The sequence below is a fragment of the Pan troglodytes genome, chromosome X (assembly GCF_028858775.2).
Source record: "Pan troglodytes isolate AG18354 chromosome X, NHGRI_mPanTro3-v2.0_pri, whole genome shotgun sequence".
Taxonomy (NCBI): domain Eukaryota; kingdom Metazoa; phylum Chordata; class Mammalia; order Primates; family Hominidae; genus Pan; species Pan troglodytes.
The window spans coordinates 122,146,124-122,162,107 of record NC_072421.2 but is presented as its reverse complement, the minus strand read 5'-3'; the positions used below and the strand labels follow the sequence as shown (position 1 = coordinate 122,162,107).

At 35.3% G+C, this 15,984-nt stretch overlaps 1 protein-coding gene across 8 annotated transcripts in view; it reads left to right on the top strand.

Annotated features, from left to right (window-relative positions):
- The window catches only part of TENM1 (teneurin transmembrane protein 1), an 824,537-nt gene that overhangs the window by 541,882 nt on the left and 266,671 nt on the right, over positions 1-15,984 (top strand). For all 8 annotated transcript variants that reach the window (XM_016942761.3, XM_016942759.3, XM_063804361.1 and 5 more), the window contains 4 exons: positions 6,686-6,885; positions 8,352-8,562; positions 13,640-13,741; positions 15,113-15,307. In XM_016942761.3, the coding sequence (XP_016798250.1) occupies positions 6,686-6,885; positions 8,352-8,562; positions 13,640-13,741; positions 15,113-15,307 (708 nt within the window). The remainder of the gene's footprint in view (positions 1-6,685; positions 6,886-8,351; positions 8,563-13,639; positions 13,742-15,112; positions 15,308-15,984) is intronic.

The following is a 15,984-nucleotide window of genomic DNA, read 5'->3' as shown; positions in this document are numbered from 1 at the left end:
TGCAAATGTTTTCTCCCATTCTGTGAGCTGCTTTTCCACTTTCTTGATAGTGTCTTTTGAAGCACAAAAGTTTTTAATTTTTTTTTTTTTTTTGAGATGGAGTCTAGCTCAGTCGCCCAGGCTTGAGTGCAGTGGTGCGATCTCGGCTCACTGCAACCTCTGCCTCCCGGGTTCACGCCATTCTCCTGCCTCAGCCTCCCGAGTAGCTGGGACTACAGGCACCCGCCACCACGCCTGGCTAATTTTTTTGTATTTTTATTAGAGACGGGGTTTCACCGTGTTAGCCAGGATGGTCTCAATCTCCTGACCTCGTGATCCACCCGTCTCGGCCTCCCAATTCAATTTATGTATTTTTTTCTTTGTTATTTGTGCTTTGATGTCATGTCTAAGAAACTATTGACAAATCCAAGGTGACAAAGATTTATGCCTGTATTTTCATTTGAGAATTGTACAGCTTTAGCCCTTACATTTAGGCATTTGATCCATTTTGAGTTGTTTTTTGTATATGGTATGAGGAAGGGGGTCACGTTTATTCTTATGCATGTGGATATCCAGTTGTTCCAGTATCATTTGTTGAAAGTATTATTCTTTCCCCCATTGAATTGTCTTGGTGACCTTGTCGAAAATCAGTTCACCGTAAATGTGAGGTTTCATTTCTAGATTCTCAGTTGTATTCCATTGATCTATATATCTATCCTAATGCCAGTACTCATTATCTTGATTAGTGTAGGTTTGTAATCAGTTTTGAATCAGGAAGTGTGAGGCCTCCAATTTTGTTCTTTTTAAAGATTGCTTTAGTTATTCTGAGTCCCTTGCATTTCCGTATTAATTTTAGCATCAGCTTGTCTATTTCTAAAAAAAAAAATGAGAGTTGGAATTTTGACAGGGACTGCATTGAATCTGTAAATCAATTTGGGAAGTACTGCCATCTTAACAATAATAAGTCTTTTGATCCATGAACATAGGATATCTTTCCATTTATTTAGGAAATATTTAATTTCTTTCAATTATGTCTTGTAGTTTCTCAGTATACAAATCTCACAGTTTCTTTTACTGAATTATTCCTAAGTATTTTATTCTTTTTAATGATATTACAAATGGACATTCTCTTCTTAATTTCATTTTGGAGTTTTCATTGCATATAGTCATATTTATTCATAAATCTTTGGATTTTTTGCAATTGGCAATATTTTCTTTCAAGAGATATTTTATTCCACCTTGACCCATGAGTCTGAGTAAATGTTTGAATATGTAACAACTTGATGATACATTTGTGCTTTATATGAATTTTAGTTTTCACCAAGAAAAGTCAAAGTAATTGGCTACTTCATGTACCCATTTGTAATCCGTATACAGAAACGTCTACAAATGTAATTTGTATTACACCGTGTGAGATTGTATAGCAAGTCACAAGAGCCTTAAGTTTGGAAACTCATTTTTCTGAATGCTACCTAATGGTCAATAGACCACACCGGAAGAACTGTGAAACTTTAAAGTTTTTGGGAATGTGGAAGTTTTTACAACAAAATTTAAAGAAATCCTTCTAAATAGAGAATTGTGTCTTTTAAATGATATAGCTTCAAAAACAGATATACAGAGTCAAAATGCAACTCAAAATAAGTCCTTTAATTAAGGATAAGATTTTAGCAATGCCATTTTACTTCTACCTGAGAAGATGTAAGCAATACTAAATAAGCTACTGTACTGGTATCTGTAGTCTTTTGGTGTTTGGACATAATTGTTTACACTTATACAAGTAATGTATTTCTCAATTGTAAGATTAGTTAATTAACTTTTCTACACAGTGAGCTATCTATTATCAGTGTCATATCAGAGGATTTTATTTACAAACATATTTTATTCACAGTTAATTGCCAAGGCCTATGTGTGTAAATAGTTATAATTCTTCCTCTCACCAGTAAATTCTTGACATCTACTTACTGGACATTTACAATTATATGATGACCTACCTATCACATAGTTGAGAGTAATAAAAAAGTTGTACATTTTGACTAAAATGTCAAATATATTATCAAAATTACTATCAACAAAAAAATTATCAACATTACTAATTTATTAATGTATCCAAGCAGTGTTTACCAAGTTCCCACTAGGCGCAAGGCTTATTCTTTTCTTTTTCTCTTGACTACTTTTGGGTAATATAATGGATACAAAAGCATGTGTAATCCATAACCCAGAAAATCTACCCCTGAAAAATTGAGAGTTGAATACATATTTCTCTTCGATAGTTCACGTAAGGAAAATTACATTAAGCTACATAGATGGAAACAGTAGCTTTCCACTTACCTTTCAGATGGCTTTTGCTATACCCCTTTGAACCCTTTAAAGCATTTAATCACAGGGAAGAGGTTAGTTCCACCTCCCATTTTGCTCCAAGCACTGCTAATCTAAATTTGCGAAGACTTGTTACTGTTAAACAAGTATTATATTTAGAGGAACATAAAGAAGATGATACTTATATCGTGAGACACACACTAGGTCTAATTTGGCTGAAAAACACACCAATATCTTTTAAAGGTTTTGAGCATGTTATAGGGTGAAGTTAAGGACAAATATGCTCTTAATGCATATATTTCTTCTCTTTGGAAAACATAGCTTAGATACTTTATGAAACTTGCAAATGTCTTTAAAATACAACTCAGATTGCTGTTATGGGCTATACCATAGCCTTTAACTTGATCATTTTTACCTTAAAATTTAATGGTGGAATCTTTTTAATGACCATGTTTCACTATCTTCTATCAATATTCAACCGAGTTTTGCATAGGATCATTGAATGTACCACGTCTAGCTATATTAAATAGAAAAAATAAATATACACATATGTGCAGAATATAGTTATTTACCTCCTATTTTATATGAACAATGTCATTAGTAATCATGTAATTAGTATTCAAGTGTGTGTCTGAGTCTAGATATAATGGAATCTTGATTTAGGTGATACCGCCACTGCACACATTGTCTGTCACCAATTCCAGGCCCCTTTTTTTTTCACCTTCCAAGTATCTTGACCTTTTCTTTTTGAACTAAGTTACCAACACTTAGTGTGCCCTCCTTCAACACAGCCTGTCTACCATTGGTTTTTCCTGCTCAGCAGTTGATGCCTGTGTTGCAACCTATAAAGAGAGTGTTTAGCTCAAACTAAATTGGTGGATATTGGTGAGACTGTGATAACTACAGTACTGCACAGCTTGATATGCTCTGTGGCTCTCTGCATTTAATCTCAAATTTGTGCAAGGAAGTGTTCTATAACTGGAGAATATGGTCTTCCTAGGTTTTCCAGTATGCTTTAGTAAAATAAGAGATTAAATGCCAATTAGAACAGGCATATTGCAAAAATAAATAAAATTGTACCTGGATGCTGTATTCTATCTCTGCTGTTGACAATTTGCAAACAAAGGATCAGAGTCAGTGTTAAGTTTGGCCAAATAGATTCCATTTACCTATATTAATACAGAATTTTTTGGAAAAAAAATCCTTTTTTTTTTTTTTAACTGGAGACAGGGTTTTACAATATTGGCCAGGCTGATCTCGAACTCCTGACTTCAGGTTATCCACCCGCCTTGGCCTCCCGAAGTGCTGGGATTACAGGCGTGAGCCACCACACCTGGCCTCAAAAAATACTATTTTGTATTGTTTTTCTACATTTAATTTCCTTCTCTTTAGTTTGCCACACCTTTTGGCTACATTAAGGAAAATAGTTAAATAATGAATTCATAGTTATTGTATTATAGTCTATAACAAATTTTGAGAGATGATAAAATGGAGCAGTCTATTTAGTGGTGTAGATTGCTAACAGGGAGATATCTTCCTTTCTGATGCATGAAACTCTAAAAGGTAAGAGGCTGAGAAATTTTCCACCTGCAAGCTGTGAGAATGTCTCTTCTCTAATACCAAATCACCACAACTAGCTTGCTTTGCCTATTTTTATTTAAATTACAGTCCACGTGCTCATTCGTATGTTGTCATCTCTGTTCATCTGCCTTGTCTTAGCTGTAATGAAGCTTTCAAGGGATAAGATCAACTTCTTTTAAAATTATTTTCATGCATAACTTATGCATATGTACTCCACATACATAGAATTGCTAATAAACAGAGAAGCCCAACAACACAACTTCCTTTCTTTTGATTTATTGAATAACATTTAAGTAGCTTCATTATGCAATATATGATGCTATAAAGTGCAGAATAAAGAGATGGTGTAGTATTTGGTAAGGTTTTAATATAAAGGTTAATGTCCATCAACCAGTTTTGTTCAGATTTTTAAAAAATGACAATATCTATTCATTAAAGTCTATTCTTAGCACCTTTAAAACAGTGTTTGTCAAACCTAGAACATTTTGAATTGTTTTATATTTATAATATTGTTTGCATAACCAAATGATGCATTTTAAGATTGATAAAAGCCCCTAATGAGGATAGCAGTTGAATAAACTGAACATTAACTTGCGAACAGAAGTGCCACATAAACATGGTCTGTTAATTGTCTGCTCATTGAAGACATTGTCAGCTCTAGGACTTAAGAGTTAAATGTATAATCAACACTTTAGGGGCCAAATTGATCTGTCTCACATGGAAAAAAGTAACTTTCAGTGAAAAATAAGGTCCTCAGTTGGTCATTTATCTTTTCAAAGAGCCTATTTTATTATAAATGTCAATTCCACAAAATTATGTGTCCTGTAATACATAATTATGTACAAAATTGCATTTGAAATCTATTATTAACAGTTAACAGTGAACATTCTTAAAATAGTTATTACTGTTGGCCTTAACACAAAAAGCAATAATGGAGGTATTTTTGGGAGTTAAAAGCTGCAAGGCATTGGCCATGGAATAAAGCCACTGCAGGTGTGTTTCTTAATGGGCTGCTAACTTTATAATGGGTGAGCACAAAGAACAGAGACCATGTGTGTTTTAAAACTGTGTTTGGTCTGGACAAGGAGTTGATGGCTGAAAAAAATAAAGGTGATGTGAAATGAGGCCAAGTTGAGCTTTCTCACCTGAGATGTAACCCTCCTTGCTTAAAATCAAGGCAAACTAAATCTTGCTCCTCCTCTTGTATTCCTACCCTCCCCATTACCACAAAACAAAAAATTCCATGAAAACACATATTAAACTGGCACATCAGAAATCATTGGAAAATATGACAATAAATAATAAAGCTCTGATTGCCCAAACTCAACATCCTCCCTCACAGACCAGCTCCTGTTTTTGCTATTACCACTGTCTAAATCCCCCAACTCACAATCACGGGGTTAGCTTTGACCCTCCATTGGCCCCAACACTTAATGTTCTCTAGAGCTTTGCTTCTCAGGGTGTGGGCTGTAGACCATGCGACATGAGCATCACTTGGGAACTTGTTAAAAATGTCTGACTTTGGACCTACTGAATCAGAATTGTATTTTAAAAAACTGCCTTCTTGTACGCATTAAAGTTTGAGAATCTCTACTGCAGTATCTTCCTTAGCATTGTCTCTCATATCTTCTCCTTCTTTCCATTCACACGAAATTATTTTTCACTGAGATATAGTTTTTCTATATGAGCTGTTTGGGCATACCCTAAATTTAGATCTTCATGTCATTTCACTTGAATCACCCATAATTCCTATGTCATTCTTGTGTCCGTCTGCTCTAATTCGTCCCACCTCTGCCTCAAGATTAGCCTTTCTAATGTACCCAAACCTCTTCCCTCTTCTGAAAAACCTTTAATGGCTTTCTATCCTTTATTAAATAAACCCTTTTGACTGGTCCTCTAGGCCCTAGACAACATGATTTCCTTCTTCCCTCCAGCCCTAACTGCAACTGCTCCTCTCTATAGACGCATACCCTACACCTTAGCTTTACAGTTTCTTTCCTCTTTTTAGTTCAAGCCATCCTTTCCATGTGCGCCACTCTTCCCAATAACTCTTTTGAAATCCTTGTCCTCCTCTAAGGCTCATCTTCAGTGCCACTTCCCATAGTAACTTTTTCTCATTCATCCATTTGTTCTATGAATACATATGTATCATCTATGTTCTTTGCCTACAGTTGCCTACATTGTTCTAGGTACTGGGAATAAACCAATGAATAAAACAGCCACAGTGCTTGTCCTCACAGAGCTTACTTTCTATTGAGGGAAAATAGACAATAAACAATAAATAAGTAAAATATGTAGTATGTTAGATGGTGATAAGTGCTAAGGAGAAATACAAGAAGATAAAGAGGATAGAGATAGCTAGACATGAGGAGTATCCTCCAACCAAATAACTTTCCCTCTTTCAAATACACAGAGCGCTTATTTTTCTTTACAGTGAGGTTATATGTGCTTGTCCTATTTTCCCTGCTCTTTTCAATGCTCCTTAAGAGCAACAACTGCCTCTTACTCATCTTTGTATCTCTTGCAGCTACCAAGACAGCACTCAGTAAATAATGGTTAAAAGGAGTGAAATTGATTGAAATAAATGCAATAGGGTTTGAAGAGAAGAGAGAGACTGACATAGTGGGTGGTTGGGGAAGGCTCCTTAGATGATATTTAATTTGGGCAAGGCCTTGAAAGACAGATGGGGTGGGGAGGAAGAAAAAGCTGAGTAAGTTATTTTGATATATCTGTTCTTGAAAAGCTAAAAACCATTGCTTTATAAATTAAGATTAACATGGTGTGTAATTTTCTCTACCTTTAAAACTAGTGTTTCAGAAGGGACGGGCGATAGACACTGGAGAAGTTGACATTGGTGCACAGGTCATGCAGACCATTCCACCTGGTTTATTCTGGCGTTTCCAGATTACTATCCACCATCCAATATATCTGAAGTTCAATATTTCTTTAGCCAAGGACTCTCTGCTGGGAATTTATGGCAGAAGAAACATTCCACCTACACATACTCAGGTATTTGATATTATAGGTATTTTCTTAAACCCTTTTCAAGGGTGATGGGTTGAACAGTTCAGGGTTTGTGACTTATGAAATATGTGGTTGTCAAAGGTAAGGACAGAAAAATATTTGTCATGAATAAATATCCAGAATAATTACACTGAAACTAATGAAAAAAAAATGACATGGAGAAATAAGGAATAACATTTAGCAGAGCAGATTCAGAAAAGAAAGTTTAAGACAAACCCTTTAAACTTGACTTCTGCTTCCTGGAACCGGCTATTCATGAGCTTCCCAGACCTCTCATCTTGCTTAGCTTTACTGCCCACAGTCCCTTCACTGATTTCATACATTTGTGTCCCCTTTTCCCAATGAAGGAACGCATATTAATCAGAAATTAGTGAGAAATTAGTCGAAAAGTTAGGTTTTGTCTTACAGGTAGAAATTTTTCTTTACTGTTGTTAATAACTTAAATGTGTAAAACTTCTATGATTTTTATAGCCCTTCCATAAACTTTAAACATCTCATTTCTCTTATTTTCTTCTCCTTATTTTTTCCCCACATGAACCCATTTCGAGCACTACTTCATCTAAGAAGCAGAAAAAGTAATCAAACACTGGGGCTTGTTTTTTCCCCAACAGATATGACTGTAGTTAAAACCTTACCTTCAGTTAGTCAAGAGATCATGTTAAACAAAGAAACAAACTAAAAAACAACCTTACCTTCTGGGCCAGAATAGAAAGGGAATTAGAATGCATTCAAATGTGATTCAAAAAATAAATGTTCAAGGAAACATGTGCCAGGTCCTTGTCAACTGATTAGAAAAAATGGAGAGGAGGGGCCTTTTGAATATGTAAATATGTCACCCACAAACGTAGTAAATTATGATGAATGTTCTCAAATTTTTGACTGTTCATTTATTTATTTTAAAGACTATACAACTGTTTTTAATTTGTAGAGAAGGTCACAGTAACATTTATGAGTGGAAGGTGCATTTTCAAGTATCTTCTATCAGATGCTTTAGTAAAATGTCAGGATTCTCCTGCATAATACTAAACAAGATTTCTTTCTGTTTTTTATTTATTCATTTTTAAACAATTATTTTGAATACTCTCAAACTGAAAGGTTTATAATATTTATAATTACAGTGAGGGTTTCTTCATAATTAATAATATGTTTTTGAGTTTAAATATGCTCTTTAAAAAACTTTTAAAAATTTTTATAAAATTTGTTGCCCAGGCTGGTCTCAAACCCTTGGGCTCAAGTGATCTTCCTGTCCTCGCCTCCCAAAGTGTTGGGATTACAGGCATGAGCCACCGTGCCTGGCCAAGTCTAAATATACTTAAAAATTGATAACCTCCTCTTCCAATTTGCTCAACTTCAAAGCAAAGAAGTATGAAATAGGGCAGCTTGAAGTTAGGGATGTTTATCAGTCTAGAAGAAAAAGTAGTGGCTCATCTTCATGTTTGTATTTGTTCCAGTTTGATTTTGTAAAACTAATGGATGGCAAACAGCTGGTCAAGCAGGACTCCAAGGGCTCTGATGATACACAGCACTCCCCTCGGAACCTGATCTTAACTTCGCTTCAGGAGACAGGTTTCATAGAGTATATGGATCAAGGACCTTGGTATCTGGCATTTTACAATGATGGAAAAAAGATGGAGCAAGTATTCGTGTTAACTACAGCAATTGGTAAGCTGCTTTGCCTAATATGTTGAATTGACAGTTCAACCCTAGAAAGACACAATCAGTGATGACAGTGTCCTGGGGGTTATTTAAGCTTATTGCTCACTTTGAGTTGAAGTCATTATTGAGGAAAAGTTACTATGATAAAAGTTTATATTGTTGTTATCATTGATGTTGTTTAAATGCTGATTAAGATTTTTTTTAATGCTACTTTATTTGTTGCTCTGCTAGGACACTTGCCATACATCTTTTTATGTGCTCTCAACAGGAATAATTACCTTAGTAATATTATTACCAAGGCTACGTAGATGAACAATTTCAGTGAAAAAGGGAATAAGCAAGTTAATTTAAGTTCTGTTATTTTTAAAAAGCAATGAATACCTTTTTCAAATAGAAAAAACTAGTATCAGTACAGTTCTTCTTTAGAACAACTGGTTGTAGAAGCATTAGGGCTTTAAAATACAACATAAGATTATTTACAGAAGAATATTAAGGATAATAACTTGAGACATTCAAAGCCCTTTCTTATAGAATATTTTAGTTTGAAATTCATCACAATGTCTCTTTCAGTGTGCTCAGCGCCTTTTAAAACATGTTCTTTTTAATGCGATGCCTGCCTATACTCATTCACTTTCACCCTAATTAGTTTCAGACATCTCACTCTTTTGTCATTTTAGGATAAATAGTCCTCGTGACCCTTTGTGTGAATAAAGCTGAGCTCCTTAGCAATTTTAGAGTCCTGAAAATAAACAACTCATAGACACAGTATCGTATTGTGTGAATTTTCCTAAAACACATGTCTTTTAAAAGACAAGAAAATATTTTACAGCTGTCAGTTTTCAATACAATCCTCACCACTTTATCCTTTTGTTAACCTGTTCAGCCATATGTTTAGGAAGATGTGTTGACTGTTAATAGATATACCATCTGCTCTTTTTAACAATTATGTTCTATTTTTACTTGATGCTGAAGACCTTGAGTCAATAGAAAATGGTATTTCAGCCGTAAGATTATCAAAACTTTCTTCTAAAGTAATCAGAAAGTCAATACAATGGAAATGATGATGTTTCCCCTAGAGAAAAACTCCACTGATCTTATATCTTCAAAAGACAAAATATTTGTTTGTTAAAATAGAAAATAAATTTTTAAGTCATGTCACTGTTTTGCTATTGACAGGCTCAGTGGGGCAGGTTCAATGGATGAATATTTCATGGCATTTTTCTGTGGAGGCTTAATATTAATTATGTGCATGTCAAGGAGTTATAAAAGGTTGAGTTTCTCCTAAAAATTAGATAAATTAGAAGAAATAAAATATTTGTGAAGACTTTCTGTCTTCCTGTTATTCTTACTCTTAAGCTCAAGTTAAAACACTAACCGATCTATTAACCTTCCAAAAATCAATAGACCCAGAAACATGCTTAGAGGTTTTTTCCTGTCCCTTACTTCCTCTCCCAAAGAACCTAAACTTTGAGATACAATTCATATCATCCACATATCAAGCTGTCAGTTTCATATACAACAACATATTTGCTCTTTGCTTAATGCAAGTCAGTCTCTTTACTTTTCTCTTGTCTTTTTAAAATTAGAAGCAACAGAAACGTTTCTGCTACCATTCCACTTAAAGAAAACTCAAGTAAATTTTCCCAAAATCAAAAGGCTTGTAAGTCATTCACCCTAAATTCTCCTCTTTCTTTTTTTTTTTTTTTGAGACAGTTTCTCTCCATCGCCCAGGCTGGAGTGCAATGGCACGATCTCGGCTCACTGCAACCTTCGCCTCCTGGGTTCAAGCGATTTTCCTGCCTCAGCCTTCAGAGTAGCTGGGATTACAGGCGCCTGCCACCACTCCCAGCTAATTTTTGTATTTTTAGTAGAGACGGGGTTTCACCATGTTGGCCAGGCTGCTCTCAAACTCCTGACCTCAGATGATCCACCCGCCTCAGCCTCCCAAATTGCTGGGATTACAGGCATGAGCCTCCTCATTTTATTTTTGTTTTTGAAGTTTATCTTAATCAGAGTAAAAAGAAGCCAATATACTTGATTAAACAAAGTCAGATTTGTATGAATTTGCTCTAAACGCTGCTCATTTATCTATTTCATGATAATGTTAGAATCAGTTGATTGATCTCAACTATATTTGGTCTGCTACTAACAAGGATGAAGACAATTAATAACTAACATTTACTGAATGACTAATATAGGTCAAACACTGGCCTAAGTTATTATATATTATTTTCCAGTAGTATAGGCAGCATTGTCAGTATCCCTTAATCTCAGGCAACTTGCTCTGTAGCAGGATAATAGATAGCATTTATGGAATGCCACTCTGCCCCAAGCACTGTACTAGACGCTTTACACTCAGTTATCTTGTTTGATTCTCATCACAACCCAGATAGCTCAGGAATAGTGATACATATATTACAAATAACTGAATGGAGGCTTGAAAAGATGAAATAATTTGGCAAGGTCTCACAGACAGCAAGTGGCAAAATTGAAATTTGAGAACCAGTATGTCTGATTCCAAATTCCATACTCTTTAGACTATACTCATTCTATAAGAGTATTCATTACATTTAGTTTCTCCCATGAGAATAACTACCAGAAACAAAACCTATCATCAGCGAAGATGCAAATATCAAGGGGCTTTTGACTGTAGCATAAGAACAGGGTTTAAACATAGAACTTCAAAATTATTCTCACCTCTAAGAAACCAGACTCTAGGAAGTAATTCTGAAGTAAGATTTAAAAGATAGAAGTCAAAGATTACTGGAGGCCAACATAAATAGAAAAACACATTTTTTTTCATGGCTAGTTGTTTATGTGTTCCTGCTGCAGCCATCTTCCTCCTGGAGTCCCTCGGCTGTTCCAATGTCTCTTTGATACCCAGTGGAAGTGGCAGCTTCAAAGCCTATATTGCCTTCTCTTCTCATTTGCATTGCTGGGGTTAAGCTTTGTAAAGCCCTTTGAGCTCAGGGACAGTTCTTAAATAAGTCAATAAGATGTACGGATTTTTATTTATTTTGATAGCAAGCTTTATTAAACATTTTTTCCAGAAGAGCTACATTCCCACAAGGCTGCTTCCATAAAGTTTCCAATAGGATCTGGTATGAAATTAAATTCAACTATATTTATTTTTGAAAGCTTCCTCTATGGCCTTCTACTAACCATCCAGCACGGGGGAAATTCAAATGTAGATTTAAGAAGTGGCACTACTGCTTGGTACAAGGAAGCTAGATAAGTAGAAAACAGATAAATAATTGTTCCATCTCTGAATGATAAAAAGTCTCTTTATGCCTTTTCATAACTACTTGTCAAGTAAATTAGTGATTTTCTGATGATAACTAGTGTTTTAATGAGTTAAAAATAGTTGGCTCTTTGCTGAATGCTACATTTCAGTCAGCCCAGGTGTGGTTAAGTGAATGTCAGGTGTTATTTGCTTATCCAGTTGAGTTTTCTAACACTGTGATGAGGGACCAGACTGGCATAAACCCGCAAAAGGCATGTGTTCACATAGTGGTTAGACAAATAATATCTTCAATTGATAATAGGGTGGCTATCCAGCCACTGGATTCATTCTCAGCTTTTAAGAATCCCCCAAATGGACTAGATACCTCTTTCTTTTTCTTGTTTTTATTCTTCTCAAGGCAAAAATGCAACATTTAGAACAAAGTTCTCTAACTATGCAAGGTTACTATTTAAAGCATTGGTTCTCAATGTTCTCATGTGGTGATTGTCAGAATGTAGATGACTGGGCTGCATTCCTCTGAAGCAGGTTTGGTAGATCTAGAGCTGAAACACAGGCATCGCCATTTTAAGTGCCCCAGGTGATCTACTCATACAAGTAATCCACAGGCCACAATTGTAGAAATGCTATTTCTCGACCCTCATTATAAATTCTCACTCTTATTGTTCAGTGGAAGATATCAGGACCACCTCCTAGAATCTCTCCTTCTAATCAGAAATAGCTTATCCAAGTGAAACTTGGTGAAGCAGGTAATTTAGATTGAAAAGGGAAAAAATGGTACACAAGAAAAGTGTGAGTTTAATAGGCCAGAACACTAAACTCAGAGTCCAAGAATGCTGAGTATGAGAAATTTATAGAAAGGTGTAATGAGGAGACGATAACACACACACACACACACACACACACACACACACACACACCACAAAAAAAAAACCCTGCGAGAATAAAGCATAGGTACCATAATAGTTCAGACTTAGAATTTGATCATTATTGTGCTCAAACACAATTTTAAAATACAAACATTTTTTCACCTCATTGTCAGAGAGACCGACATTTGTATAATATTATAGATTTTCAGAGAAGTTACCGTAAGTCTTATAAAAGTTCTGTTGCACGGTACATATTTATGTCACCAGAACTACCTATCGGTACCTTCAAAGCCATCTCAATTCATCTGAAATCTATTCTTCTCTAAGAATGGATTGAAAGGAAATTAGTGGCAGAAAACGGATAAGCATTTACAGTTCAGAAAGCATTTCTCAACAAAATACTTAGGTTCTAATGCTTTTAGTGGTGGCGAATTTAATATGAACACTTACTTTAAAAGCCTTCCATTGTCACTTATTAATGAAAATGAAATACTGAATATCATATTTAAGCTGTCGAGATAGTAGATTAAATAAGTTGCTAGAGAAGAAACTTTATTTGCTAAAACCTAAATTTGAAAAATAAACAGTAGACTTAGTCATCTGTGTTACATTTTAAAGCCTGTTTTGCTTTTGAGAAATGCCCTGTAATCCTGGTACATTTTTTAGCTTTATCATGAATGTCTCTTAAGAATACAGTTGAACTAGAACATTTATGTGCTTTAGAGATAATGATGTTTTTTGGTTCCACTCTTGATTGGCCAATTCAGCAAACCCAGGGCCCTTTTTATAATTTTGTACTGCATGTGACATCTTACAGATGTCTTTATATGTGATTTTGAGCAGTAAGTGCTCCACAAACAGCAAAGGGCAAAATTGTCATAGGTCCAGAGTTCCTGCAACTTAAAAAAAAATAAAGACTCTACAGCCTGGAGATTCGTTCATTTTTTTTTTATCTTTTTCTCTGTATTACTAGAAATAATGGATGACTGTTCAACCAATTGCAATGGAAATGGAGAGTGTATCTCTGGCCATTGTCATTGTTTCCCAGGATTCCTTGGACCTGACTGTGCTAGAGGTAATGTTGCTCTGTTATTCTGATTGGTTTAGGAAAATAGATGTGATTTCATAACCCAGAATTAGTAGTAATAGTCATAGTAAGTAACATTAGTAGTGGTGACAGCAACAGCAGCAGTGTTCCCTATGGCTGCTGCCAAAAGCTGAGCACTTACTATGCCAGGCACTGTTCTAAACACTTTGTGTTCCGTCTTTTAATTCCAACTTCCTACAATAGCCCTATGAGTTAGGTCTGCTATTATCCAATTTTTATGGGCAAAGAAACAATGCCAGAGAGTTTAAGTGACTTAACCAGGGTTACCTAACAGCTGGGATTTGTACATAGGTTGTCTGACCAGTCACTATGTGATGCTTGTATTTCCTTCACAAACTAATTCATAATGAGCTGACTTTAAAAGTGAACTAAGTTGATAACTGCTTGTACACACCAATGTATGTGGAAGGGGTGGGTTATCACCAAATGAGTAAGGAGCCTACAAAGTAACGACTGGAAAGTCAGAAGTCAAACTTAGCAAACTTCACTCTTCCTGGACTTGCCCATAGTTTAATTTTTGAAAAGCTTTAGGTAAATCACATCATGTTTTCCCGTAGACTTACAGTTATTATTTTAGAGATGTTTTCTGCTCATTTTCACTGTATTCTTAAAGTTCCCAGTCTGCTAATATTTTAATATCAGGTTTCTCAGGCACTTGGTTTCTTTCTATTAAATTCCATTCAGTAGAGAATTCTAAAACACTTGCTAGGTTCCCAGCACCATGATAGATCTTGAGGAGGTGGGGGTTGAGTGTGGAGGTGATGGTTGGTACTAAAAAATCAATAAGACAAAAAATACAGGCCTTGTCCTCAAAAAGTGCATAGTTTTAATAAGGAGACTAACAATGACAAAGCAGAATTAGCATTCTAATAAAGGTCTGCACAATGTGTTATAGGAACAGACATCTGTCCAATAGAAATCTATTTAATTACACAACTTTTTAAAGATAATATTTGATAACATTAATAACTTCATTTATTGCTTTTTAAATTTTCAGATTTTGCTTCCTAAAAGTAAACACATATCTCCCTGAGGAAGAAAAATATAAGAAAGAAAAATCCTAGCTTAAAATAATAACAATAACAGTTTAAGAGTAGGGTGAGATCAAATGCAAGTACTTGAAATAATTTCTCCACTCAGGATATTTTAAATTTACCTTTATTTCACTCCCATAAGAGGAAAATTCTGTTTGTAATCATGAACATGTGCCTATTTAATAAAGGGTAAGACAGAAATAGTACAATTTTTTGCCTGAAATACGAAAATCAATAGAGAATTGCTCTTTGGAGACTTTGAAAGCATTATGAGAACATTACAAGTTCATTTGCCAACCTTCAGATTCCTGCCCTGTGCTGTGTGGTGGGAATGGAGAATACGAGAAAGGACACTGTGTCTGCCGGCATGGCTGGAAGGGGCCAGAGTGTGACGTTCCGGAAGAACAATGCATTGATCCAACATGCTTTGGCCACGGCACCTGCATCATGGGAGTCTGCATCTGTGTGCCAGGATACAAAGGAGAAATATGTGAGGAAGGTCAGAATCCCATTTTAATCTATTGCTTCAGGCTTTTCTCTCACTCAGTTGTCCAAGGTGTCATTCTGTTCTCCTAGTAGAGATGCAAGTGGCCTTTGCAAACAATAAATGCTCAGCATCTTAGTACATGCAGCGGAGGGTTTGGGTCAGCGGAGCTGTTGTCTCTTCTGACAGATTCTAATGTTATACATGAGGCTGTATCTGTGACACTTTCAGAGCAATAATGAAAAATAGTATTGTACATCCCTAATTTCTCTCACTATTTTCTAGGTTGAGAATGTCCATATTGATGATTTTAGGTGTTAACTCATATGATTTCATTATTACAGAATGCGTTATGCTACATCTCACTTTAAAGCACATAATAAAAATAATAATATATGCACGTTTGCAGCCATTTTGCAAATGTTTTCTTTGGGAGTGTTTTGTAATTACCATTACTATTATTGCTTTATATTATTTATTTTTACATACCTCATGCTGAAACTTGACCTCCATGCCTAAGGAAGCAGGCTTACTACTAATGAGTTTCAAAGCCATGCCTTTATATTAAATTCACCCCAAAGGAGTCTTTATCCCCCCAAAATTTTGAAATGGCAAGTTTTATCATTTAAAGAGACGCACTGGAAAATAAGTTTACTAGTAATCAGACGTTTTTCATGCTACATTCCTCAAAC